Raw genomic sequence first — 27,856 nt, 5'->3', positions numbered from 1 at the left:
CATTTGCAGCATTTACTCTGGCCTTCCCCTTGATCTGGTGCAAACCACTCAAAGCAACGCCACTTCCAGCTCACACAAAATATGCCGTGGCACAGTTCAGTTTTATTGTAGCCACTGCTTAGAGTAAATGAGCGTCTCTGACAAATAGTGTGCATATTAGTTCACAGGAGACATGATAATCAGGACTTTAAAAACACTGTTATTAACGATCCAAAATATTTTCCTAAGAATTATTATCACTTACATTTGCAGCTATTTTCTATCCCTAATGTGGTGTTATGAAGCATTTTTCTTTCTCTTTTTAATTTGCAGTACATCACTAGATTAAATGACACCCTCAGTGCTATCACTGGGAGTGATGTGATATTGTCTTTATTCCGTGCCACTTGCCTGGTGCTTTGCCTGCATCTTCTGTGCCAGCTCCAATAAAATAGGCTGCAACATTTCAAAGTTACCAGCCTTTTTAATGTAATGGTTGCCATCATTTTAAAAAGATAATCACTGAGGGCAGTCTGTTTGGCTCTTGCTTACGCTTCTTCCAACATATAACAGCAGAGCAGCCTTTTCTTTATGTGACATGAAATTAAAGAATGTGCAGGTCCTTCTTTAAAATGGAGTGCTCTTGCTTTCACACTCATGGACACAGTAAGAGACCAAAAGTGATGGAAGGTGGACTTTGTAGGTGACACGTTGAAGGGGAGGAGAGGATTTATCTACAGTACAGTACTATGTGATTTAAACTTTAAATTCAATTTTATGTTTTGGTTACAAAAACAGTAGCAGTAGTACTGTATGAATTCATAAAGAGGTACGTAACGAGACCTCTCAGTCCTTTGGGCTAGAGACCCCTTCACAGCTGACTGAATTTTCCAGTCTTGCCCGTTTATGCAACCAAAACTGAAAACCAGAGTCTTTGGCAAATACAGGAAGTCATCCTCCAAATTAAACAACTGGAAGGAGAAAGGCACCAGTTTGTTACTAACACAAAATGCAGATAGGCGGCAGTCACGCCATTGCTGCCACTGCCACGTGCTGTTGCATCGTCTGCCGGCAGCTTTTCGGCTTCAACTTTGTTCTGAATTGCTATTTTGTTCATTCAGCATCAGCAAGCATGTACCTAATAGAATAACTCGAATTATAGGGTTTCAGTTTAAAACTTTGTTTCTAGTGAGTGTTAGTATGAATCGCACGCTACTTTTCTTTCTTTCTGGTGTTATGTGAAGCTGTTTTTCAAGCTGACACATGATATATGAAGCTGCTATTAGAAGATATCCAAACACGAGCCTGTATATTCAAATATAAGTCACGGCGCTGTTACACTTGTAGGCACGTGCCGTAATTTTTTGCTTTAGAAGTTAGAAACTAAGGAGAAAATTAAGTGCATGTCAAAACTATTCACTGTATTTGAGATACTGAGAACCTGATTTTTCAGACTTCTCAGCATTATGTCACTTTGTGTTTCAAAACACATCTCTCACAGTTGCAAGTGAGAACACTTAAAATTTCTGCAGACCAAACTGCAGTGTCTCAAATCAGGGATCAGTGAATTGAGAAATTAGAGCTCACCTAAGAAAGGAAGGTGTCGCTGATTAGCCATTGGCACAGAGAAACACGTTGAAAAGGTGAAGATTGAACCCAGTTCCCTGTGCATTTTCATCTCACCTGAGACCAGCCATCCATCCCCTTCCCCATACCGCTCTGCTAAAATCCCCGAGTATTATCTTTTCTGCCAACTGGGGCAAGAGTTCTCTGGAAGAAAACAAAAAGTATCATCATGTGACTAAAGACCTTTATACAGTGAGATCACTGTGTAAAGTTAAGGTGGCAGCCCTCATTCTGGTATTTCCTAACTTTTGAATTTATGGTTTATGGTCTTTGATGTATAGTTAAATAGATATAAGTGATACAGTTGAATCTGGATACAACTACTATACATAAATATAACTATTGTTGTATACGAAGGGGAATGACCTAGACTGGTATAACTGAAGTTCATACCTGGGGATAAATCAAGTTATCAGTTTGATTAAAAAGCATATCCTTCAAAAATAGCCGTATAAGTGCAAAGCCTATGTGTAGCCATGCCCAGGACAGCAGAGCATGACAGCCTATGATTTCACTGGAACTTTAGGTTTAGGGTAAAAAAGCAGATACAGCAGAAAAAAAAAAATAATTCATTCTGAAGGGAAAAAGTGCTATATTTTTAAGTTACATCTGGAAAAGGATAGCTCTTTAAATAAGATTATTAAAGAAAAATAGGACCATCCCAGGATGTTCCCATCCTCCCCTTGCCTCTGGACAGGGTGAAATACATCAAGGCCATTACAGGTGTGTTGCTAACCTAGTCTTAAAATAGCTGGTGGAGACTCCATGGTCTCCATAGGAGGCCTCTTGGCAGTGCTGGCAGTTGCACATCTAGAAAGTGGCTCCTAGCAGCTAATTTGAAATTTCTTTGCTGCAGGTGCAGGCCTCTGCTCCTCGGCCTGTCCTCCTAGACCCCCCAACCTGCTCGTTTTGCTCTCAGCAGCAGCCGAGGGGGATTGCGAGAATGTCCATGGACTTGGACCCTCTTCTGTGCCCTAAACAATCCAGCTACCAAACTCTTCCTCACCAGTCAGTTTTTCTAGGTGTTCCATCATTCTTATTCCTCCTCTTTAGTTTCTGTTGATCCGTATCTTCTTTGAAGTGCAATGTGCAGAATGACACCCACGTCCTCTGGAGAAGCGTTACCAGTCTGACTAGAGCACAGGGTTTACTCTATCAGATCTGCAGAACTGGAGATAAATTAATTAGCTTGTAACTTCCCAATTTTGTCTCTCTCTCTCTCCCCCCGACCTTTGCATTTGACCTTTCATTGTTCAGTGCTTTTGCTGTCCTCCAGAAGCTCCCAAAAGTAATTGCTAATAGGTTTGAGATTGCTTCAGTCAGCGGTGTAAGTATCCCAAAATGAAGTTCATGAGAATTGTTTATGTCAAAGACGACTAGTTAGAAAATAGCACTGTTCAGACCACTTGAAAGAACCCTCAGTACATTAAAATTTAAGGTTCAACAGTTTTTTAAGATTCCCTGAGCAAAAATCTATATTAACAATTCAAAGCTATGAATTAATTTTAAGTGCAATCAGAATATATACTCTGTGAGTTGTTACAAAGTTAGCTGTACGAGGGACAGCTCATATAACTGCTCATGTAACAACTCCTGAGTTGTTGAAATATATTTAAAAAACCCAAACCACCGCCGCTTAATGCAGCATGTTGTAAACCGTGGCAATTCCTTCATGAACATAACTACCCTGCGTAGAGAGAGAAGATTGGAGAATCAGCAAAGGACAAAGATGGTGGAAAAGCACCATCATCTTTCATCGAAGTAAGCAGTCAGTGAAGCTACAGCAGAGATGAGTTTGGTGTAAGAGTGTTCAGCATGGTGAGATAGTATGGGGTCATGCAAACACTGAAATGTCACAAAAAAGTGGACAGTTTGTGAGAATCTTCATCTCTTTGGGAGATATTTGAATACTTCACTCTGTCTGGTACTTTCATAAGAAAGCCTGCAATCAAATTAAACACTTTTTATGAAGTTTCAGGTTTTCTTTCCAACCTGAAATTTTGGCTGCAATTTCTGAAAAAACATAAAGTGTGGGTTGAATTTTCTGCAAAACTGAGCTGACTTGGAAAGAAGCTTAAATCATCAAAAAAAGCCTGAGTTCCAGCTTTAACAGATTTGGCAGAACTTCACAATGATTTGGGTATATTGGAGTTCAAAGTGAAGCCTAAAAGACATGACTCAAAACTAAAAATAGAGGGAGAGAGAGAAGCGGGAGAGAACTGCTATGGCCTTGATTTAAGAGTCACTATAAAATAACATCGACAACTAATAACAAAGGCTTTTTATCCCTGTGCTAAAGTTGCAGCATAAAAAACCCACTCGATTTGCAGCCCAAGCTCTACTATGAGTTTCTGTAAGTTGGAGTATGTCATTCCCCTGCTACTAGCTTAGTTTCCCAGCCTCTAATGTGGAGATTTTCAGCCTTTATTTTCTCAAGGCAAACTTTTAAACTGAGAACAATGAAAGCAGTTTGAATGTTTCTGGGATGATCCTGAGGCTAAAATGTTGTTATTGTTTTGAAATAAAGAACAGGTTGACAATGATAGTATCCTGTAAACACACTTAAACCTTAAGCTGAACAAATGAAATGGAAAAATCTTGTAGTGAAAGGTTATCACTCAATGGGATTATAGCCTAGTTTAACATTTAAAAGTAGTCTGCTTCTCATGGGTTTTATAATTTCAAAACATTGATTTAGAGGAAATGTTTTTCTAAAGCCTGAATCACATTAACAACTTCTGGTTCTTTTTTCCCTTCTGCAAAATAATACTAGCTTACTTCAGATTAGCTGATCCTCCAAACCATAGCTAAAGTAATTGTGATTGTCACAATGAATTTTCTACTACTGACAGTGTGGGATAAAAAGGAACTGTAAAGTGATAAAGATAAAAAGAGAAGACAGAAAGTATGATCAGAGAATAAATTTGCTTCCACAGTGAAAGGAAAACCATTTGTCTGTTGTTGTAATCCGGATGCTTAGAAGCAGGTGCATTGTTCTTTGCTTCTTAATGTCACTCAAAGATAATTCAGTGCAACAGTTATCTTTTTCTCACTGTTAGCATATTATTTTCTGTTTACATTGAAAGTAATTTTCAGCTCATAACCGTAGCATTACATGTGTTGGCAGATGGCAAATGTGGAGACACCCAGCTGTCCAAAGGGTGCTGCCAGGGGCCATGGGGGAAGCTGCAGGCAGCTGAGGGCACCCTGTGAGGGTGATTAGGGAACACGAGACAGAGGAGGGAACTGTAGGTCAAGTTTTAGGGGATATAGGATGCACATCCACAGGAAATCAGGATCTGTTCATTTTTCTGCTCATACAAACATTCAGTGTGAGAAAGCCCGCTGTATGCTTCAGGCTCACTTAACCTAAGACAGTATTATTAGTCTGATAGCTGTGTTGGTATTATTACCTCCATCCCTTTAATGAGGGTAAGGTATGAGCCCTCTAATGAGGGCAAAGGTATGAAACTGCATTTGGTCTGGCTGAGGTGGAGTTCATTTTCCCCACAGCAGCCCTCACAGCGCTGCGCTGTGTATCGGTAGCCAGCGAGGTGTTGATAACACACCAGTGTTGTGGCTGCTGCTGAGCAGATCTGGCACAGCACCAGGGCTGTCTCTCTCCAACATTCCCCCCACTCACACACCAGTATGCGGGCAAGACCTTGGGAGGGGACACAGCCAGGAGAGCTGACCCCAACTGACCAAAGGGATATTCCATACCATATGACATCTGCTTAGCAATAAGAAGCTGAGAGATAGGGGGAGGAACTGGGGGCATTCGTTTTTACAACGTTTGTCTTCTGGAGCAACCGCTACGTGTACTGAAGCCCTGCTTCCTGGGAAGTGGCTGGACATCACCTGCTGATGGGAAGTAGAGAATAATCTTTTGGTTTTGCTTTGCTTCTGTGCGCAGCCTTTTGCTTTTGCTGTATTAAACTGCCTTTATCTTGACCCATGACTTTGGGGTTGTTTTTTCCATCTTATTTTTCTCCCCTCCTTGCCTTGCTGAGGAGGGGAGTGATAGAGTGGCTGGGTGGGCACTTGGTGTCCAGCCAAGGTTAAGCCACCACAGAAACCCATATATTATGTACATACAAAAGCAGCATGAATTGTCCTTATGAAATCAATGAAATATAAGATCAATGTTTCTGGGTAAAATCCCACACCCTTTGAATGGCATTGTTATTCACAGGGGCTTCCTGGGTGTGGGGCAAAATTTTGGGTGATTCCTGTAAGCTGTGCTCGCCGTTGCCATTTTTCCAGAGCCAGGTCTGTGGAGTTCATACGTTCTCACTCACTTCCACACTGGCAGGTGTTTTATTCTGTTCTCTTCTGAAATACAAGCCTCTCCTTCAGCGATTGTAGTCACAAAAATACATTTAAATATGCCTGTTATAGGTTAGTACTTAAAAAATATGCCTCTTGAAGAAATCTGGGGAGAAAGAATAGAGGTAAGAAGCTTTTATCAAGAAGAAAAAAGCTTTAATTATTGAACACATAGTAGTGACTCAGCTGCTGGCCTTTATTTGATGAATTACACAATAACAGTCTGTTCTAAACACACAAATGAATGACAGAAGATCATCTCTTTTCAATTATGTTTCAGTACAGAGACAACCTTTCACAAAAGTATACCCTAATGTGTTAGTTTCACTTGTCGTATTTTCTTCCTGAATAACTTGATTAAAGTGACTCTCTGAGAGAAGGGGAATATAAAAATAGCTGATGCCTCACTAGACCATTTTGAAAAGAGAAATTCACTACATCTAACTAGGACTGAAGAAACACCACTCTCATTACTGTGTCAGCATTTATAGGCAGAGAAGTTACCAAAATCATTATTTTTCAGTTTCGGTGTTCCTTCTTGTTTCCACAAAAACTAGCAATGCTTTTTGCGAACTACAGTCATTTTTTTCTCACAGAAATGTTGGAGTGCCTTTGTGAGAATAAAATATGTTGGCAGGTGGCAAACGTGAGAACACTTGAACCTGGCTTCCAGGCTGAATTTTCATTTATGCTTCCAGACAGAATAAATTAGGAGGGGCTGAGATCCATGAAGTTAGGCTGTGACTACTCATTGTGCTCTCCACGATCACTTTTATTACTTCAGCACGAACATATCTACCTTTGGAGTTAATTTTAGGTCCAGTGAGTCCAAACTCTGATTATTTGTTTGCCTTTATTATTATGAGAAGAGCAGAAAGCCTGTAGCTCCTTCTCCTGCTGGAAGCAGATACTCTGCAGTTGTTGGCTTTGAACACTCTGTTGTTCCTGAGCTCAGTTTGCATGCCCACCCTGAGCATGCCGCGGAGTAAGGAGGAGGCTCCCCGTGCAAGTGCCGCAGGCCGTGCATGCTTCAGGCATGAGATTAGACAGACCTTTCAGGATCGTTTTTCTTTCTGGAGACGTATAATCCACTGAGGCTTTGTTTACATATGTATTTGTCTTGTGCATCTCCTTACCTGCCTTAAACATGTTTTATTCATATTTGTTAACTGCAGTCTATGCCTGTCTGATGAATATTTGCTTTTTGCTTTACAGCATTCTTCTTGATGAAGAGGGCCACATTAAGATAACAGGTATGCGTGGAATGGAAAACTTAATGTCTAGAAACTGGGGGGTTTTTCTGCACTATGGTCCATGCACCTTGGTCTTTGCTTGGAAAGAGCTTGCTTACAAAAACTCACAAGCCAGAAAAGTTTGAATATTTGGGTTCTCTTCTCTGGCAATTCGTCAAGCCCCCGTGCTGCACAGCACATGGAGAACATAGTGTTTTCTTGGTAAAGCTGTACTCCTGACTGACATGAAGTGTGCAGGCTTGGCTGTCTACCACTGGGGATGGAAGGACGCTTCCAGTATGACTGCTTACTCCAGATTAAGTTCTCCGAATTATAACTGTGCAGAGGACACCTGGAAAGACATCCCTTTGCCACCCTGGAGGTGCTGCCTGGCCGTCCTTTTCACTGGTGTCCATCTGGGATTATTATTCCTAATGCTGTGGTTATCTGAGCAAGAATCCTTTCCAGCACTGCTTCACCAAACCTGAACTGTGTATTTCTGCTTATTTAAACTCTCTCTTCTGCTGTGGGCCAGAATCTCGTTCTGAACAGAGAAAACGATACATCTGCCTTCAGGAGGTATGAACAAGTGCCAGCCAGGCACTCCACGTAGGCAGGGCTGCAGCGCACGCGAGCCTGTGGCCTTTCTGCAGGGTGCTCCATCGGCTGGTCGCTGTGTTTTGTTTGAACAGTTTAAGTGACTGAAAATGTAAATAAGACCTGACAAGTCTCTTTTGTTTCAATTTATTTAGATTTTGGTCTGAGTAAGGAAGCCATCGACCATGACAAGAGAGCGTATTCATTCTGTGGGACAATAGAGTATATGGCCCCAGAGGTGGTCAACCGGCGAGGACACACGCAGAGTGCCGACTGGTGGTCTTTCGGCGTACTCATGGTAATGGAAAAGTTGTGTGTGTCTGTTGGAGGGGTGGCTGTAGGAGTGATCAGGTGCCTCAGATAAAAAGTACCGCTTTCAGCAGTTAAGGGTTGATCGAAAAGTAGTGATACTTGCTTGATTGTTTTCATTGCGTCAGTGATAGGCACCCAGCTGCTCCTGGCAGTATGTGAGGTAACATTTGGCCCCAGATTCTCTTTCTTCCTTCTCACAGTTCTTTGCTGTTTCAGTTGGTTACCATGAATCATGAATATTTCTGCTGCACAGAAACAGGGCAGGGCAAGCTCAGAAGAGCACAAGCATTTCAGAAGAAACCTCTGCCTAGTTATTAGCATAGTTCCTATTAGGAAATAATTCCCCAAGAAGCAATCTTCAGACATTAGGGACATCCTCTTAGTAAAAGTCAGAAATTTACTCTTTTTTTTCTGCAAACTATAGATTTAAAAGGATATATTGTAGAGGGCACTTTGAATGTTTCACAGGACCTCAGTGGTTCTTTTGCCATTCATCTGATTTCTGCACATCAGCACCTCTGACTCTTGTTCCACTAATGCGATTCAGGTAGTTTTTGGATTGGCGGTGGATTTCCTGTAGTCTTCTTAGCTGGTAGGAGACTGTCACTCAAAAACTTCTCTTTTCTCCTGGTGGGAAAAGAAAACAAATACATACAGGCACCATGTCATCCTCCTTTCTTCTTCTGTACCATTTTGCTGTGCCTCGGTTATGACTAGTTTGGGATGTTTGCTTTGTCCTGAGTGCATGCTGAAGCTGGTTTTAAATTTATGTATGTGAAACAGTTTTAAAATGACCGCTTTTCACAGAGAGGAAATCACCAAAACCAGACACAAATGTATCAATTGGAACAGAGGAATAGTTAGGAATTCCTCGTTTTCTTACATGTCTTTGCATTGAATTAACTATATAAAAGTTGTGATTTTTCTCTACTGTTGCTTAACTTTTAAGAGTCCTGCAAGCTATTCTGGAGGTAGTTTAAATAGAATCAATATGAGAAACTGTGCTAATTCATTTTTTATGCATGAAAATCTATGAAAAGGTAGTTAAAGTGCAACATGAATTTACCAAAAATCAGTCGTGCTACATGAATCTGATATTTTACTTGATGAGATAGCCATCTTTTTCTAAACAAAGTAAATGAAGTGGATCTCATGTGCCTCCACTATAATAAAGTATTTGATACAGTGTTGCAGGGGAAATTCATTAACTGAAGATGCTTATTAGTCTAATAAAGTCCAAAGATGATATAGTACTTATACCATATATGAATACATCACAGGGAAAAACACCACAGAGAGAAAGGAGCTATTTTAGCTAAAGAGTACTGATGCCCCAAGAACAGGTAGGAATAAACTCATCGTGAAATGTAGTTAGCCTGGAAAGTAGAAGAAAGCTCCCAACTGCATAAGAAGCGAGGCCCTGGAAAACGTTTCCCAGGAAGAGCTCTGCGAGGTGTCTGACTACAGTGCGGCTGCTTGGCTTGTGAGAAGGACCCAATAACGCCCTCCTGAGTGCTGCAGTATAATACTGGGATACAGTGTCAGGAAAGTTTTTCAGAGAGGTATTGAACCCTCCTCACACCAGCCATCTAAAATTAGGTGTTCGAGTGCTGACCTGCTCCCTCCTGCACCCATCCAGCTTCTACAGTCTGTGGTGCCGTTGCTGCTGAGGAGGACGAAGGGAAGATCAAGGAGAAGTTGTTTTGCGACACTGTGATTTTTTAAAAGCTGTATGAATGCTGTAGGGTTTTTTGAAGCAGTTATTCCCAGCGTTGTTTTATCAAGCATAGTGCTGCCCCTTGAGCCCAGACACCAAGCATTTATTACTTTCGCAGGGATATCTTCAGATAACAAAGGCGATGCTGCTCTCTCCTGAAGAGTGGAGGCTGCAGGTCTACCCGAGTGCTCAGTGCACAGCCACCAACAGGCAACGCAGCGCAGCACTGCAGCTGTGGCTCACGTTGCACCTCGCCATGGCTAGCGTGGCTCACCTGCAGAACCAGGGCAGAAGCATAAATTAACATAGCAATGTGCTCTTCTAATACAGCTCCTTTTCCTGCGGTATGGAAGCTGGTTTGGGTAGCTATATATTACACTGCATACCACAATCCAGAGTATGTTTAAATTTTGTTTACCCTAAGTAGGCAACTGGTGCCACCAAAGGAAGTAAGGATAGGAAGCAATGTGAAAAACAGTGATAATTTGGAGTGGGGAGAGCCTACATCACTGATCTAGCTGGCTGACAGCAGTTAATCTAAGTAAATATTGTAATTTATTACCTGAATTTAAAAGGAGTGGAACATCCTTATCTCCTATGGCCACAAATCTGACTGTGGATGCTCAGCATTTCTGAACCACGTAAGTTTATTCAGGAAAATCCACAGATTATGTCTCATATAATAAATATATCCCAACTTTTTAATTTTTTTTATTATATATTTAGTTTTGGAGGATGGCTGTGCCTTCTCACTATCTGTCTCCAGTTAAATGATGGTGCATTTGGTGTATAGATTGTTTTTCTTTCACCTGCTAATGAACTTGGCTCCTTTCCCCCTGGTTTTGGCTAGGCTTTCTTTTTTTCCCCCCTCCATCTCTCTTTTCATCCCCTCCCCCCAGGGATTCAATGTATTAGAATTAGAAAAGATAAGAATCCATACAAAAGGAAATCAGCTAAAGAGAGTAAAATCTTTTTAACTGTAAGCTAAATGCTTTAAGCCTTTGACTGCTACCAGACATCTTAAAGAAAAGTAGCTCTAATCAGTTCAATCTTTTTTCCTTTTTAACAATTAACTGGTTGGGGCAGAAAAAAAGATATTTCCATACACTAAAAGTGCAGGATGATTTTCTGATGCTGTCTTTTACTCTGCTCATTTCTCCTTGTTTTCCTTGGTCTGTCACTTGTATGTTCTATTAGGGAAGCTGTTTTTCTGCCAGTCTAAAACTGAAGAGAATTAAATGGCATCCAAATGATTTATTAGCATTTATCTCTAAGTAATTTGCAGTATGATGTGAAATATACAAAGAAAATATACCCATTGGTGGAATACGTGTATACTGAAAGGAACTTAGTGTGATACTATGATTTTCATACCTAAAATTTTGATCAAAAGAAGGAACGTATTAGGCAGATAGTGATGGAATGGCCTGTAACCTAGCCATCAGAAGAACAGCCAATCAATCTCTTGTCTGTTCTGTTCTGTGAAGAGGGATTAATGCTACAGTATGAAGAGTCGGGTTGTGCTGGCAGCTCCTTGCCAACCTGCATTGACCAGGGCAGAGGCTAGAATCAAACTGAATGATCCTTGGAGGCAACCTTAAATGTGGCATGTTGTGATTATTAATATCAAAACAAACTTATCTGAAAAAGACTAAATTCCGGTCTTGACTTATTAAGGAATTATGGTATTAATTATTTTATTAATTATTATTCAGTGGGAGTTTTACTATCAACAACAGTAAAACTTCATTTACTGCTAGCTAAGTCTTTGACATGGGCCACAGAACTAAAACTGTTCTGCTCAGTTTGTTTGAATTGTTTTATGGTAGCTCAGTATGTGTCAATGGGTACAGCTACAGAAACCTTGAAATTTACCCTTCCCGAGCATTCCAGAGGACAGTACCTGCCTCTCATTTAGTACGTGATGATGACTGCTGGGACCCAGTTAAAATCTTGTGCTGGTGAATTTATGCGATTTATCATGACTGGACAGATTTCGTTTTCTGCCTTCCTGCATCTTACCCATTACATTGTTCATGTAGGACATATTCTGGAAAAGCTTTGCATCGAGAGATCTGCGTGAACACGCGATTGACTTAGATTTTTAAAAAGTTGTGTATATGACTAATACCTCTTCAGCTACACAGCAAGAGCCTTGATGCCCACACTGCCGTCTCTGAAGCCCAGACAAACTGGTCTGCATGACATAACATGCACAAGTCTCTTGGGAGGCCTCTCAAACAGCGGTTTCGTAGTTTATCGTACCCACTGATTTACAAGGCCACAGATCTCATGGAAGTTTTATCTGTTTCAGTTTAGGAAAAAAAACATTGTACACCTTTGGGAGTCATGTGAGCAGAGTGGAATATAATTAGAGAAAGAAGGGGTGTGATGACTCAGTAGGCAGTCCCAAATAAACGCGTTTGTATTTGTTAGCAATGTAGTGAATGTGCAAGTAGCAAAGTCTTCACAAGAAAAGAAAATGTCCTCTTGATATCCAGACAAAGTAGTCACCTCTGTAGTAATTTTGTAGTAACGGTACAGTGGCATTGGAAAAATCAGCACAAGACATCAAAGCAATATGATCTTCTTTTATAAAATCCCATCATAACACTCGTTTTATTCCCAGTGCAAGAGATAGTCTTCATGAACAGTATTTTGAATGTTTATGCTAGCTGCTATGTGAAGGTATTCAAACCCTTTGCAAACACTAATTCATTATACTTCACACCTGGCTAATAATGAAAAATACTTGATGCATTTTACAAATGGTAAAGCTGAGTGGCTGACCAGCTTCCAGCTACCTGGCAAATGACTGGAGGTGTTGAGAGGGGAACCCGGCTGTTGTGCTAAGAGGGTCTCTCTCTGCTCTCCAAAACTGAGATGTATCAAGTTTCTTTGTAACCCTGAATTTTATCCTAGGCTCGCAATACTTTAGCAGACTTGGGCTGAAATAATTTGCACAATCTGCTCTCCTTCCATCTGCTAGGAAGATTCTTCTGGCAATTACCCCAGGCTCTGGATTTTTTCTCATTCATTATCTTCCTCGATGACCTAGCAGGGTTGCTTCTTGAATCAGGAATGTGACCCTCTTTCCCAAGGTCTTCCCACATGTATATCTTCTGGGGTCTCCAGTGCTGGTGTTTTGCCTACTGAAATTGGAGATCGCCCTCAAAACTAGAGAAAGGAAGCACTGCAGAGTACGTCCAGACCCAAGCAGGGGCTGGATTAGGTGACTCCAGAGGCCTCTTCCCATCAAGCTTTAATTCTGTGGTTCTCTTAGTGGGCAGCTGAACTGGAAGAGGGAATATTTGCCTTTCTTGCTGAATATTGGTACAGGAAGGAAGTCAAGGCTGGAGGGAGGCACACCCTTCTGAAGTACTAACAGAAGGTGGCCCTCCAGAATACCCAGGAAGCAAATCACTGGGAGGCAAGGAGCAAACAGATGGTTCATACAGATGGGGAAGTGGGGCGAGTGAAAACTGAGTCTCCCAGCAAAACTGAGGGTCTACTTTAATAGCCAAAAATACTACAGTTTCTTCACACCTAAGCTCAGCTCCTTGCCAACCTGCTGTGATCCATACAACTCTGTATTTATGTGTAAGGGCATTAGCAGCAAGTGCTCACTTCTGTTTGCATGTTTAGGTCTAGCAAGATTTTTGATTTTTTGAAAAAATAAGCAGGAAAACAGGTTGTTGTGCAGTAAAGCCGGTAGCTTTAACTGATGAGAGGAACTATTTCAATTTATATTTTTTTCTTCGGTCTTGTTATTTCATTTTTAACCTTCAACAGATTTAATCAGGACTGTAATTGAGAAACCAGTGCTTTCTTCCAGCTGCTGCTTAGTAGAGTTCATTGAAGTAAAATGCTCTGGTACATTTAACTCACGTAGCTGCCTTTCACTTTAAATATTGATGTTAAATGCATTTCTTCTGAATCTGAATTAATCTCAACATTAGACCTGCGTAATTGGAGGCATGTGATAACAAAGTGCTAGCCATTAGAGCAGCACAGTAAATATTCCCTGCAGCCTCCAGGACAGTCATTTCCCCTGCTCCCTGCTCCAACTTAAATTTCTTATTTCCTTCCTGCCTGCCTTCCTGCCTTCCTGCAGGACGCTGCATGTGAATCTCTTGCCTTCGGGTTTCTTGGCCCCTTGCAGCCATGGCGCATTTGCAGATCTTGCTGTGATATCGTGGTGGGTGGGAACTACAGTCATCTTCTTCCCACGTAGTCACTGACCAAGCAGTTGCTTACATCTGTATCATCTGCATCAGCAGTGTCAAACCCATTTCTGCCAAAATAAATGAGCTGTAGCAGTCATTGTTAATGCTGTTAAATTAGATTTATTATAACAACAAAGTAACATGAGCAAGTGTAAGTGAACATTAGGTACTTACCCTGAACGTAAACTCTTTAGAAATCATGAGGAGGGTTTGCTACAGTATGTGTCACTTGTGCTGCTGCCCTGGGAAGCAGTGTTCTCTGCCCCTCATGCCCAACATATCTGAATACTTTTATCAGGACTAAGGCTCTAATAGGTCAGAATTACTTTGAAAATAATGCTTGAGATCCAGAGTCATTTAGGCAGTTTTAAAAATTCTCCCCCATCATGTTTCTCTCTAGAAGATGAGCTGCTTTCCTCCAGTTCTACCAGGCAGCTCTTGACTCTCGTAGACCAAGCAGGAGTTAACACATTTGTGTTTTCCAAATCTTGTTTGTATTTGTCATCCATACACACTTTTAAAAAGTGTTTTTTCCTTGCTTCTACAACGTGTTTTATTGCCTTGAGGTAATTTGTTACTAATGCAGATTAATCCTTCAGTTAATTATAGTCATTTAGTTATCTAGCGCTTCTAAACCTCTCCTCTGCTCTCCTCCCAAAACTAGCATAACAGTTTCAGGGTTACCGTTTTCTTTAATTTTCCTTATGGTAGGGCTATATTTAATCTGGGAAAAGGGAAGAGGCAGGCTGTGGGGCAGTCTGACACAGGTTTTAGCAATGAAAGGATCCTTTTTTGCACAAATGTGCTTCCTGAGAGCAGTGAAGATACTTGTGTGATAAGGAAAAAACTACACAGGGGTTGCAGAGTCCGTCCTGCCTTAACAGGTATTTAATTATAGCAATGAATATTAATTAGTAGGTACCTATTATAGTAGAAGAGATCCAACACCTGAGTCACAGACATAAGCAAGTAACAGTTCTCCTTACCATCAGCGGACATTGTCCTCCTTTGTGCCCAGGCTGAATTATGTACTTGGTGTCTCTGTGTTTGGTGATGCAAAACCTTCATCATTCCTTAGTCAGAGGAACCAGCTGCCCCTCATACCCCCGTGAAACACTGTGGCAAGAGCTGCGTGAAAGACCTGGTATCAAATCCGTATTAGGGAAGCTGCTTTGGCTGGGTGCGTGGGTTATTTTTGTTACAAATGCGAAATTCCTGTCAAATTTACTGAAAACACTGATCTGTTTCAAAGGAACCATAACTGATTGATGTTTTCATGTGTGAGTCAGGCAAATAATTGATGATGATTGCTGAGTTTTGCTTTGAGATTTGGGTTCAGTTAAATATGACACTTGTAAAATTCATCGCTGAATACAGCCAGGGGAGCCAAAGCAGGAGAGAAAACAGCATGCTCAAATGCCTTGAGCATGGGGGTTTGTGCATGTTTCTCCTGCAAAGTATAGCAGTGGCATCTCAAAGTGGTGCAAACATACAATTGAAAAGGTGGTTCAACTCAAGCTAAAAAGATGGGGAGCGGCATGTTGAACCCATTTTCCTTGCACCACAGTCCATACCAAACACCTAAGAACAACCATACCCATTCAGTCTGGAGGAAACAGCATATGTGACACTTCATCTCAAACATACCAAAACTTGACCCCAAGTATCAGTGCAAACAGGTTGTACCAAGACTCTTGAATGAAACAGTCATGTTGGTCTTTCTTGTTCTGCATAATCCAGACTTGCTGTGTCATTCTTTTCTGAAGTACAGCTTGTTGGACCATCTTCTTTCCTCAAGTTTTCAGTTGTGTTGGAAATAGAAGATGGGAGTGGTGTCTATCAGCTATGCAGACCGTCTCAATGCTCATTTGATTTACCATTTTGTTGTTACTCCACAGTTTGAGATGCTGACAGGTTCGTTACCCTTCCAGGGAAAAGACAGAAAGGAGACAATGGCGCTCATTCTCAAGTGAGTACCGAAACTGCCTTCATTCTTCTAACCATGAGTTAACTGCACCCTCTAGGCAGCCTATAGGTCCTAAGTATATGAAGAGTGGAGAATAATACTGTGCATAGTGCGTTTTTCAAAGCTATGTAAGGCATGAATTTGGTAAGGCACACACAGCTGATGCCTGCATGTGGCTCTAGAATTGCCTTCAGAATAAATAGTGGGAAGTGAATTTCTGAGAGGGCCTTGCAAAAGAAATGTGTCTTACTTCTGTAATAAAGAATGTCATTATCCACACAAAAGTAGGAACAGTCAAATATCTGCAGGACAGCTTATGTTTTGTTGTTGCCAAGTTTCAAATCTTTTCCCTTGCAAATTTCCCATTCATTTAATGTGAAGTGCAGACCTAAGTATTTGAAGCTTATCTTTGCTCAATATTACATTTTTTCACTGTAGCAGTGAATCGCCAGGGGAAAAGTTTTATTCTCTTTAATCAATATGTGGTTTACTATAATTGTTTTCATGAAGGTTTGTTTGTTTGTTTAAATTCCTCTTGATTCCCAAATTTATTCCAACAAGCTAAAAGAGTGAAAAAATTTCTGTAAGAAAATGACTTATTTAGGTTGCAAAAGGTGTAATGAGATTCGTTAGATCTACTGTACCTCCAGTGAAACCAGTGGTAAAACCTTCTTTAACTTCAACAGGAGCAGATCAGGTCCTTACTCTGTATTGCATTATGCTTAGGTAGCCTTTGGTCACCAAATTCATGTGCCTGCCCGTCCTGACTACTGCAATTCCATTTTTTAAACCACAGTGGGATGGAGAAAATTTTGGAAAAATCTATTTTCTTTTCAAGTGTTGTGTTCTTTCAGAGCCAAGCTGGGAATGCCGCAGTTCTTGAGCATAGAAGCCCAGAGCCTGCTGCGAGCCCTCTTCAAAAGGAACCCCTCCAACAGATTAGGTACCTGCACGCATTTGATCGCGGCATTTGTTATGTGTGCTCTGCCTTGTCAGGTGGTGATCGTTTCTCTCAGTGCATCCTCCCTGATAGTTATCCTCTTCATTATGCGGCATGTTGCATTCCTTCCCGGAGCATAGTGAACCTTGAGCGTTACCAGAGAAATTTGCAAAGAGCACAGGCAAACCATTGGAATCTTAAACATGATATTAGCTTGTATTTTATTTTTTTCAGTGAAGAGGGAGAGTAAACTGCCAGCATTTGCGAAGGTTTTAAGACAACTGCTGCATATGATAATATAGGGAACTGAGAAACAGAGATCTTTTTAATTCTGTATAATTTAGCTGCAAATCTGAGGTGGGGAGCAAAAGGGAGTAGAATTTTTCTCTCTCTTTCTCAAATGCATTTCAATGCTGTCTCGTTCGGTTTGCTGGGAACATTTTAACAGCAGACTTTCTTCTTTATTACCCTAAATGTATTCTCTCCTTTCTTACTAGTGTGTTTTTATCCTTTGTTAATAATCCTATTTAAATTGTGATAAACTAGAAGGATGCATGGGATCATGTATCATGCCATCTGTACCTTTCTTTGGGAGTTTTATTAAGAAATTCATTGCATTTGGTGAGGTCATGGACAATGTCTGGTGCATGATTTTCATTGCAAATTTGGTCTTCAGTTTTTATGTGGAAAAATAAGAACAGTCATATCAAGTGAATGATATGAAGATAATAGCACTGTATTGTTTTTCATTTAAAATTGTATCTAGTTCTGTGAAAAAATTTAGTGGTTTCTTTTTTCCCCACAGCTCTTATATTCTGCATTTTGGGTGAACAAGGGAAGAATTTGCTTCTAAAGGAAAGGGATAAAACTTTCTTTTGTACCTTTGTTGGGTTATTTGTGACCTCAGGAGCAGGAATTTAGTCCTTCATTTCTGTAAACTGTATCACAAGAAGAGAGCTGATGGGTCATATTTAAATATGTGGTTGACTATCATTGCCATCCATGGGAGTTTTGATAGCTAATAAATAACTTCTCTTTTAGAGAATGGCGTAGACTGGTTAAATATTGAGACTTGTGCAAAGCAATGTTCTGTTCTCTCTTGCAACTATTTACGTTTGTAAGATTATTTCAGATTGAAGATGTAAAGTTAGAAGCAAAAAAGCTAAATTACAAAATAGCTTGTTCTGAGATGTGGAAAGAGCAAGAGGTGCAAGAGAGGTTTCTTCCCTTCTTGCAGTACCCACACTTCACAAAAGCTGGCGGTGGTGCTGCTGCAGGTCTGCTGCACAGTGCTTTTGGTCCTCTGCGTGGCAGTCACAGCATTAGTGCCCAGACAGGCAGCAGAGCACGAAACGCTTGACAGCCCATTTCCATCACCGTCTGCCTGAGCGATGGCTCCTGCAGCTTCTAATAGGCACATGTGGGTGTGCACGCACGTGTGTGGAAGATGGACGCTCTGCTCTGTGCCCTTGAGCTTCTGCTTGACCTTTTCATGCTCCGGTAGCTCTGTCCCTTGCCTCCGGTGGGTCAGTGTGTGGGCTACTCCAGCCCTCTGCTTTATACTGAGCACCATCGGACCGTCGTGTTTTAGGTGAATGGATGTTTCCCGCCCGGCTGCACCAACTCAGCCGGAGCCCGCTCCGCACGCAGAGGTCAGACACGGTGGCTCAGCTGTTTTCCGAGAGAGCCTGGCTCCTGTGGACAAGAACAATATGGAGCAGGATTCCTCTCGCTGTGATGGCTGGGGAGAGCAGGAGTGGAGAGCCCTTGCTCCACACAGGGACCAGGGGACAACCCGACCTCCCGCAGGGCTGGGTGGGAATGGGGAGCCAGTCCCTCAACACGCTGCTGAGACCCCTCTTCTCCTGGGAGGACACCCACACAGTCCGTGCAGGGAAAGTCCTCCCATAGGTTTTACCTCTTGACCTAGATGGTAGTTCCTGTAGTCTGATATGCTGTAGAGATGATAGTGGAAAAACACATTTTCTCAGCAGGTTTCAACTGCTCTCAAGCAATTTGCTTGACATTAGAGAAAATTAGAGTCTTGGGATTTCTAGGTTTGATCTACATTCAGAAAAATAAGATGCTGCAGTAACTATAAACTTTTCCTCACTCCACCCCTCCGTTCCTTTCTGCTGTTTCCTCCCTGTCTCCATCTCTGGGTTTTGTCCCGCTCTGCTTGTTTTGTGGCTTCCCGCAAGCTGCTATCCATCCAAAACGGGGCTCCAGTGAAGTCAGCAGGAGTTTCTGGATACTGATCCTTAAATAAAAAGCTACTCATAAAATAAGCAAAGTTACTTAATTTTAGCCATGACAGTTCTAGCCCCCATATCGTCTCCCTTTTAATAATGGGAAATTGCTAAGGGTCAAGGTTTTAAACCTGAGGTTTATTGAAATACTGGGAAGCCTGGGAGAAAGAAAGAGACTATTTATAACACAAATATCCAAGGAAATAAAATCTAAAAAGCTAACAGCAAAATAGATCTTAACATTTCAAGGAGAGTGGTGGAAAGCTTCTGAAGGCTCTCTGTGTTTTAACTGATTGAGAATCAGCACGAAGGACGATGAAACCAGACTTGTTGGTAATGAAAGAAGGAATACTTAAATGGTTGGCCTAAATACTGAACAGAAGTCAGTAGATAAAAGGACTGCTTCAACTTTGTGGAGTTCAGCTTTTTCTGGGAAAGGAATAATAGTCTGAAGTTAAAAGAAAAGTAGGCTTAGACATCCTGTTTTGAAAAATCTTTGGAAAATTAATGAAGCTTGCTAAAATAAATGAACCATCTTATGGATCAAACACTTGTTTTCAGCCATTGTTTCAGAAGTTTGCAAATCTGGAAAGTGTTTGTATTTAGTTCCGAAGTGTTTTTAACATTGGCAAGATGAAAGATGCTGAGCTTCGAAAATTATTTTTTTCTGACTAACATCTTGCTTTTTGCTATTGGATTTTGATATCTTAACAAATAGAAGTAAAGATTGATGAATTATTCTAAAATTTTGCTTTGAAACTTTGTTTTGAAGCTTTGGATCATTAATGGGAAAAAAATATTAGAGTTGAAGGGAGATACAGAGACAAGGCAGAAAAGGAAGTTAGTAATCCAGTTTACCTGATTCTGTTTTTAAGTCTGGTGCCCATATTAATGCTTTAGGACAAATTTTTAAGGAATAGAAAGTCTTCCTTCCTTTGTCATCCCTTGTTATGGGTGCTGTCTGTTCTTTTCTGAGACAGTACAAATAGTCTGCCTAGCACTGCTTTGGTAGTATTGCTCTGATTACGTACAACAAATTTCAGATTATGGATGAGCATAATTTTAAATTCTTAAAAGAAACTAACTGGAATATCCAGGCAAAAAAGGAGTAAGCATCTTGGAAAGGAAATTGTACAATGAAGGTGTTAGTTCATGATTTTGCCAGGTACTTAGGCAAGGGACTAATTCTTACTTGCCCTAAGGCCTGGATCTGCTCAGGTAGATACATGAATATAAAGTGAACTTTACATTTCAGGAACTCCCTACACTGCTGAGCAGTCCTTATAATTGAGAAGCTTGAAAATATAGAGTAAAAGCATGCGCCAGTAGATTCAGAGTAAAAGCCAAAGAAATAGATACGATTTCCTTAATCTCATGTTCTCGGAGAAGATACATTCTGCTTTGGCACATAGAAGACTTTCTTTTTTCAATTTTATAAGATGATGAGTTTTAAAAAACAAGTTTCACCTTTGTCAGAGTGACTGTACATCTTTCTTGTAAACCTCAGGAAGGCATCTGAAAAAGTCTAACCCACTAAAAAGATTCTGAAGCTGTGGACTCACTAAAATTATATTACCTGAAACTAGAAATCTGAAAACTCTTTCTGCTCATTTTGTATATCCAAATAATCAACTTTCAAATTTCATAGGTCTCCCCTTTTCCCCTTAATATATTTCAAGGCTCACATTGTCCATAATGATTCAACAATCAAAACCAATTACAAATAAAACATTCTGCTGTTACTGCTTGCAGACACTTTTATTACAGGCATAAAACAATCTTAGATAATCAAGTTCTCACTTATTAACATGAAGCTGCTTTTATATAAATCCTTGCACTCTATAATGTGTTTAAACTGGCAATTTGATCTGAAAGCATTATTTATCTTCTTGGACCCTCATGGGACTGGATGGCATGTAGGAATATTTGCAGGCCGTAGGTTTGATTGTGCTGATTATTCTTTACAGATAGGTTTGATTACTAAATTGAAGTTAAAGCGAAGTTAGAAAAACAACCAGCAACCTAGAGGAAGGTGAAAGGTTTGCAGTCATGTGGTGTTGCCATCGTGTGCTGCACTTCAGCAGTCTGCTAAATACCCACCTCTGCGCCAGGAAATGCCCATCCCCATGAAACAGGACTTTCCAGTTACTCCTGTACTTCTCTCTTCTCCATGAAGGCACATCTCTTTCCAGTACCACTGTAGATTTGCAGATGGAGGATGAATGGCTGAAACATGCTGAGCAAATCCAGAGAGACTCCACTGTAGGCACCAGTGCCCAACCTCTCCCGTGGCCTTCGGCAGCGGGGTCAGCGTTGCCCCTCTGGGCTCCCAGAGCTGTCCCCAGTTGAGGAGAGGACCAGGCCACGTGCCGCTGCCTGCAGCCACAGCACACAGCCTGAGAAAGAGCCGTGGGCTACAGCAGCAGGTCTTGTGGCAGGGAAGATGAGGGAATAAAACCTGCAGGAAGCGCTGAACCTTTTCCATGGTGTAAAATCAACTGCCGGGAACTGGAAGTCCTTCACTCTCTGCAAAATTGGGCTATTACTGTCCTAAATCTCTTTAATACATTAAAGTAACCAGAGATGGAGTCAAGCCCTGGCACTCCTAACAACGCATTTTCTCTGTGCCAGAGCTCTGAGGTGGCCCCAAGTGGGAAATGCTAATTTTTCAAATGCGTGTGTCAACTGCATGCTGCATTCCTTACTGCACACTGCAGTCCTCCACTGATAGAGGTAGCTATGGGTGGGCTTTTTCCTTAGTTCTGGTTTCTATTGAGTGCATCAGCAGTTATCCTCAGTCTAGGGAATGCTACCAGTAGCTTACAGTGCCTGTAGCATTTATCCCAGTCCTTCAAAATCAGTTTGACACTTGGGTTTCATCCTTATGTAGTAAAGAGCAACTACTGCACATTACAAAGTTTCCAGTCACCACCACTGAACGCAAGGCATTTTTCACAGATATTTCTTCTCTGAAGAGTTGCTTAATGTAATTCTCGTCAGAGTAACTGTGTCAGTTTCTTGTTTCTGCTGGCATTGCTAAAATCAGAATGAATCTGCTAAGGGTATCTAGCGCAGACTTTAGACTGTGCATTGAAAAAACATGCTGAGGAGGACATAGAACAAGTCTTGTTGCTATCTAAGTCTTAGTATTTTCTTGTTCGGTACCCAGGGGCCATAAACAACTGCCTAGGGAAGAGTAAAAATAGGGTAAGCATACGTGATACTTCACCCTAGTTGTCCCCCAGTCTTCACTTGCTTTAAGCTTAAGCAAGGGGTTTTCTGAACTTCTTGTTGTTTGTCAAGGAAGTACTCTTCAACAGATTTAATTTCAATATACTTTTCTGGTCTCCCCCTGAACTCATATAAATATTTTGCACCCACATCATCTTTTCCAACGAGTTCCATGTCACACAACTATCTCTTGCCTGAGGAAACATCTCCAGATTCTTCTGAACCTGATTCCTGCTAGCATTATTTAATGACCTATATTCTTGTACTGGAAAAGACGTGGAAGATTTAATCCCTATCCCATCATTCCAAATAATAATGAATTTTTAGATCTCTACCGTATGCCCTCTCAGTCATCTGTTTCCAGGTTGAAAAGTCAGTCATTTCATACCATTCTTTGTTGCCCTTCTTTGATTTTTCCTACCTTTAATAAATATATCCATTTATAGGTGAGGCTGTCAACTACATTCCATACTCAAGTTGTAGGTGTACAACAGACGTATACAGTGACAATGTAATGATGTTCTCCCTTTTGTCCTCTTTTCTTTTTCTAAGGTTTGATTTCATGTTGTGTTTCCCTAGAACTGTTCATCACAACCTAAAGACCTTGCTCCTGCGGGGGGATGTGCACCTCCAAGCACATAATTTTGTATGGTGGGCTAGGATTGTTTATCCTCCTGTGCGTCACTTACATTTGTCTATACTGTAAGATTACCGGGATGGGGATGTAATCAGAAGAACATTCCGCTTGTGGTGTTATCCAGCAGGTCTGACAGACAATCCTGCATGTTATGTTCACAAAGTGTTTGCTTTTCGTATCCATTCATCAGTGAATGTTAAGCAGGCTGTAGGAAGCTGTTCCCGATCAGCGCATTTTGACAAATATTGGTAATGTCTTGTACACAAGAAGAGCAGATGTCACATTTTACAAAAGCTTGAGTTGACAAGACCTTTCTAAAGCTGCTTGTAATGTTGATCTTCAGAAAGTACAACGACTGCATATGAAAAGCTGAGTCCTCTGAGGTGCTGAGTGCCTTTTGCAAGGTGCTTATGAATCCTAAGTCCTTTTGGGAATCAAGGATGTTCAGCATCCTTGTAAAGTGCTGGGTACCTTTCAGGAACTGATTCCAAAATTGCAATGCAATGCCTTTGCTTCCAGATGTTATTTCTCTTACTGGAAAATGAGAGGTGCTATTAATAAAGTCAAATCAACCCAAAACATGGCATGCTAAATCATCTCTGACAGTTGTTTAATTATTACTGAGCACCTGTTGGGTTTTGCAATGGCACTGAAGCAAATAAATTCAACTAAAGGAATAAAAAAGGCAATCTTCAGTGAAGGTGTAAGGCAAAAGTAATGAAAGAATTAGATTCATTACCAGATCTCAGAAGAGTTTCCCAGTAGCTTTGCCATAGTATCAGGACATCTTGGGGCCTCTCCTGGCCTCACTGGTGCATGCACTCTGCTCCGGTTGAAATCCCACGTCTCGTCTGAAGCCTGAAGAGAGCAGCTATTCAGCCTTGGCACCACCCTCCATTAGAGAACAGTAAAAAAGCCCTCAGCCATCAGATGTTGGGTTAATTTGTGCCCTTGTCTGTATTTATGGTAGTTTATACTGTTATTGCAGTTGCACTGTTCAGGGTTTCTTTCGAGTAGAAGAAATGTTTAGATGGTGACTCCGACTTTGTCAGAAGAAAAGAGGGGACGGGGAGGAAGGCTGAAGAAGAGATGTCATGCAGCACTCTTCTAAGCATGACTTCATTTTGATTCTTTCATTCTCTTGTCAGGTGCTGGATTTGATGGAGTGGAAGAAATTAAACGTCACCCTTTCTTTATTACTATAGACTGGAACGTAAGTGCAGCAGCATTTTATTTATTTATTTTTATTATTTTTCTTAGCTGAATTTTTTAAGAAAAACTGCCATGCTTAGAAAAAAAGATGACGTGAACTCTTACATAGAGAACCTAGAAGCTAGAGCCTTTAAAGTGGGTGCCTGTGTCTCTTGCATATATATTTGGCAGTGTGAGGTTTACAGTTGGATTCAATGATCATAAAGATCTTTTCCAGCCTAAATGATTCTGTGATTCCATGATTCTATATATACATTTGTTCACATACCCACAAGTGAAAGAAATAGCTGCTTTCAGCATTGCCAGTTTTTTCTAACTGCTTGTCTCTGTTTTGTCTGATGGTCTGGCTTATCATGGTACTGCCTGAGGCTATTCGCAGTGTTCTGCAGGATAATTTCCACATTCAGCTCTAATAAACATGATGCATTGATTGTGGGAGCTGGACTGGAGTGAAAATGAGCAGCTTTAAATGAAAGAATTCCTGTAATATTTGAATTGCAAAAGAAAACAGAGCCAAAGGACTGGGCTTGAAAGAGCTACTCCAGAGGGAAGGGGTCTGATGCTGTAGGTCCCTCCATCTTTCTGCTTTTATGTTCCATATTGAAACACTTGTCCCTTCTCACTGGGTTGGGCAAGCTGGACTAAATGCTAGTTTTATTCTTTCCAATATCAGGGACCTCCACGAATCCTTTCCTCTCTCGGAATTATTTAGAGCAGCCCCAGGTCTTCCCTTACACGTCTGCCAACAGTAGCTCCAAGGAGCTCCAAGACGTCCAGGTGCACGCTTTTCCCAAACACAGCGTGGTGCTACCGGGACTGGCTGCCTATCTGCTGAGCTGGTACAGCAGGCTGTACAGCAGGTTGTGCTACTTTATGCTGGGGGAATAATAAATCTTACAACAGGATAGGTCTGTTGACCCCTTCTTGTCACTTTTGGCCTTAGTAACCATAGGACAGGATCTGGCCCTTCCACTATATTGCGAAGGGGGCTAAAGAAAAGCACGACATAGATGGATTTTCAGAAGCGTGATTTTACATCACTGAGCATACAAACCAGCCAGAACGGGAAATGGCAACTCCTCTTACAAGTGGTTGATGTTTTATTGAGGTGAGTCATTAATTTAACATCAGCACTCAAAACTGGAACAGCAAACATTTGATCAAATGTAACATGGTTCAAATAAGCCATGTCGGACATCATTCACAGGCTGGTAAACAAGGATTTATTTTATTGCTATCAGCTACAGCTCATAAAGCTGGCAGTAGAGATTAGCTAAGTATTCGATTTAGACTTGCAACAGGTTAAACCTTCTCACATTTTCAGCATCATATTTGCTCAAAGTGACCTATTTTTAGACAAACCTGGAGGCAAACACTTTTCATTCCCGATCTGGACATCTGCCAGTGCATCAGAGCTCCTGTTTGCCACATCCTCCAGAATTTTCTCTTTTAATTTTATCTGACCGGTGTTATGATATTGTTATGTCTCTCTAATATTTGATCTGAATTCACTGACAAATGCTAGTGTAACAGGTCACATTGATGCAGTTCTCACTATTAATTCTGGTTAAACAGCATGAACATAGGTGACAGAGCCAGGGCTTTACAGTAAAGCTAATTCCTCTGTGAAAACACATTTTTTGGTGCCCAGGTGGCCTTTGAAAGCCCCAAAGAATCATTTATTTTGGAAAAACTAATGAATCTAAATTGAATTGCATGTTGAAGAGTTGGCAGGACTCATAAGCATATTAAGAGATGATCAATGAAAGTGGAGTTTGAGATTTTCCTTTATGGCCCAGCTGACTTTTAGTCCCATTACATATGTTCGGGAGTCTAGATTCTCTTTCCTCTTGTGCTTCTTACTAATCATGAGATTCTGTATAAAGACTTTACATTTATGAAAACACTAAGTGAAAAGAAAAAATAGAGAATCCTGAAGAGTTAGGTTCTTCATTATTATTATTATTATTATTATTATTATTATTCTCTGTATTCCTCTGGTATCTCCACAGTCCTTAGCTTTGCAATCAAAATACAGGTCAGGTGCATATGTCTTAACTTAATAAGGAGCACTGGAGCAGTGAGAGGGTTTCTCCTTCTTCAGTGTTTGCTAGTGGAGCAGCTCAGTAACTCATCACAAAGAAATGAGGCTCTGCATCTTGGAAAGGTTTTCAGCAAAGTCAGTTCTGGACTGTGAGACTCCTCAAGACCACCTTCTCTCATGATGATTGGTGATTGTTTCAAGCTCAGTTCTTTAGGGAACAATTCCATGCCTGTCCGAAGGAAATTGTACACTACTCCATCATTTGAAAAAGTTTTTATGTATAGGTTAGGAAAATATCTACTAGGAAGAGGTTAGGTATGCTTGAACATGACTTGGAGGTAGAGAGGAAGGTGGATTTAGTTGCCCTTTGATGTCTTATCTAGCCCTCTAACTTTACTGTAAAATGTAGCTGTAAAGACCCATTTTAATCTGAGATAATTAGTGCTTATCGCACTCTCTTGGAGACAGACAGATCATTATTACACAGATCAGCTATCATCTTTGTAATATATTTGCTATTTTAATCCTAATTTTACTATCACTCATGGAGATCTTGGGAGGCTTATCTAGCTACAGCAGGAGCAGTGTATGCATTTCAGAGGGGTGTGAGCCAGCCTGGCCCTGAGCTGAAGCCAGGACTTTGCCTTACGATGATCATCCAACCGTTAACGTGTTCTCCATGGAGAGAAATAGAGCAGGGTCAGAGAACAGAAATGGATCAGGCACAGATGTTTAGTGCTGATCTCTGTACTGTTGCAGGAAAAAGAGTCCCTGAAGCCCTCATTTTGTTCTTCCACCACATATACAGAGTCTCTTGCATCAATTTGCAGGCAGTCAGCAAACAACATTATAGAGGCAGGACATGAATGTTGATTTATTGTATATCTTGGTGATATAAAGACCTCAGAGAGCAAGAGGCAAGCTCTCTTGGAGAGCTTCTGCATTACCTTGGCAGCTATGATAGACAGGACTACTGCAACTGACAGCATAGAAACTTTCAGCATTGTAGGAAAACGATCCTCTATGAACAACTCCCTTGTCACAAAGGGTCAGAATGGGTTAGTGTCTTCTAGAAACCCAGTGCAAAACAGGTCTTTATTTAAGCAAGATTTGCCCTACAAGAGTGATGTGATAAACAAGAACAAACCACCAAGTTGCTTCATCTCAGTTTAAAAGAGATTCAAAGCAGAAATGAGAGTTAGCTGCTTCCTTCCAAGTTGTGCGTCAAGCCTAGGTAGTGCAGTGATGAAGTCATTATAATCGCAGACAGAAATGTATACATCGGATCTTCACGTCAGAGCACTATCAGAGCTGTTCCCTTGGGGTTTGGATTGGGGCTTGGTTATTGTCTTTAACACTGAAGTGTTTACCTGTTGGAGCAGTCATTTCCCACTTGTTTCTCATCTTTCGCTGTCTTCAGACAGACACTACCAGACAGCGTCTGGTTCGGATGAAGGCAGCGAACACAGCGGAAACAACGTACGCAGTGTGAAAAAGCCCCGTTACGATGCTGCAGGTGCTCATGCCAAGCACAGCAGCGCTGATAGCGTGTCACCACT

General features: G+C 41.0%; 1 protein-coding gene across 1 annotated transcript in view; it reads left to right on the top strand.

Annotated features, from left to right (window-relative positions):
- Positions 1-27,856, top strand: part of RPS6KA2 (ribosomal protein S6 kinase A2) — a 176,367-nt gene that overhangs the window by 102,986 nt on the left and 45,525 nt on the right. Inside the window, exons 7-11 of the mRNA XM_054820218.1 lie at positions 7,150-7,187; positions 7,919-8,061; positions 15,917-15,987; positions 16,839-16,927; positions 24,190-24,254. Coding sequence (XP_054676193.1) covers positions 7,150-7,187; positions 7,919-8,061; positions 15,917-15,987; positions 16,839-16,927; positions 24,190-24,254 — 406 coding nt within the window. The remainder of the gene's footprint in view (positions 1-7,149; positions 7,188-7,918; positions 8,062-15,916; positions 15,988-16,838; positions 16,928-24,189; positions 24,255-27,856) is intronic.

Source organism: Grus americana, chromosome 3 (genome assembly GCF_028858705.1).
Source record: "Grus americana isolate bGruAme1 chromosome 3, bGruAme1.mat, whole genome shotgun sequence".
NCBI classification, from domain to species: Eukaryota; Metazoa; Chordata; class Aves; order Gruiformes; family Gruidae; genus Grus; species Grus americana.
Note: the sequence above shows the minus strand (reverse complement) of the source record. Positions and strands in the feature narration are given on the sequence as shown.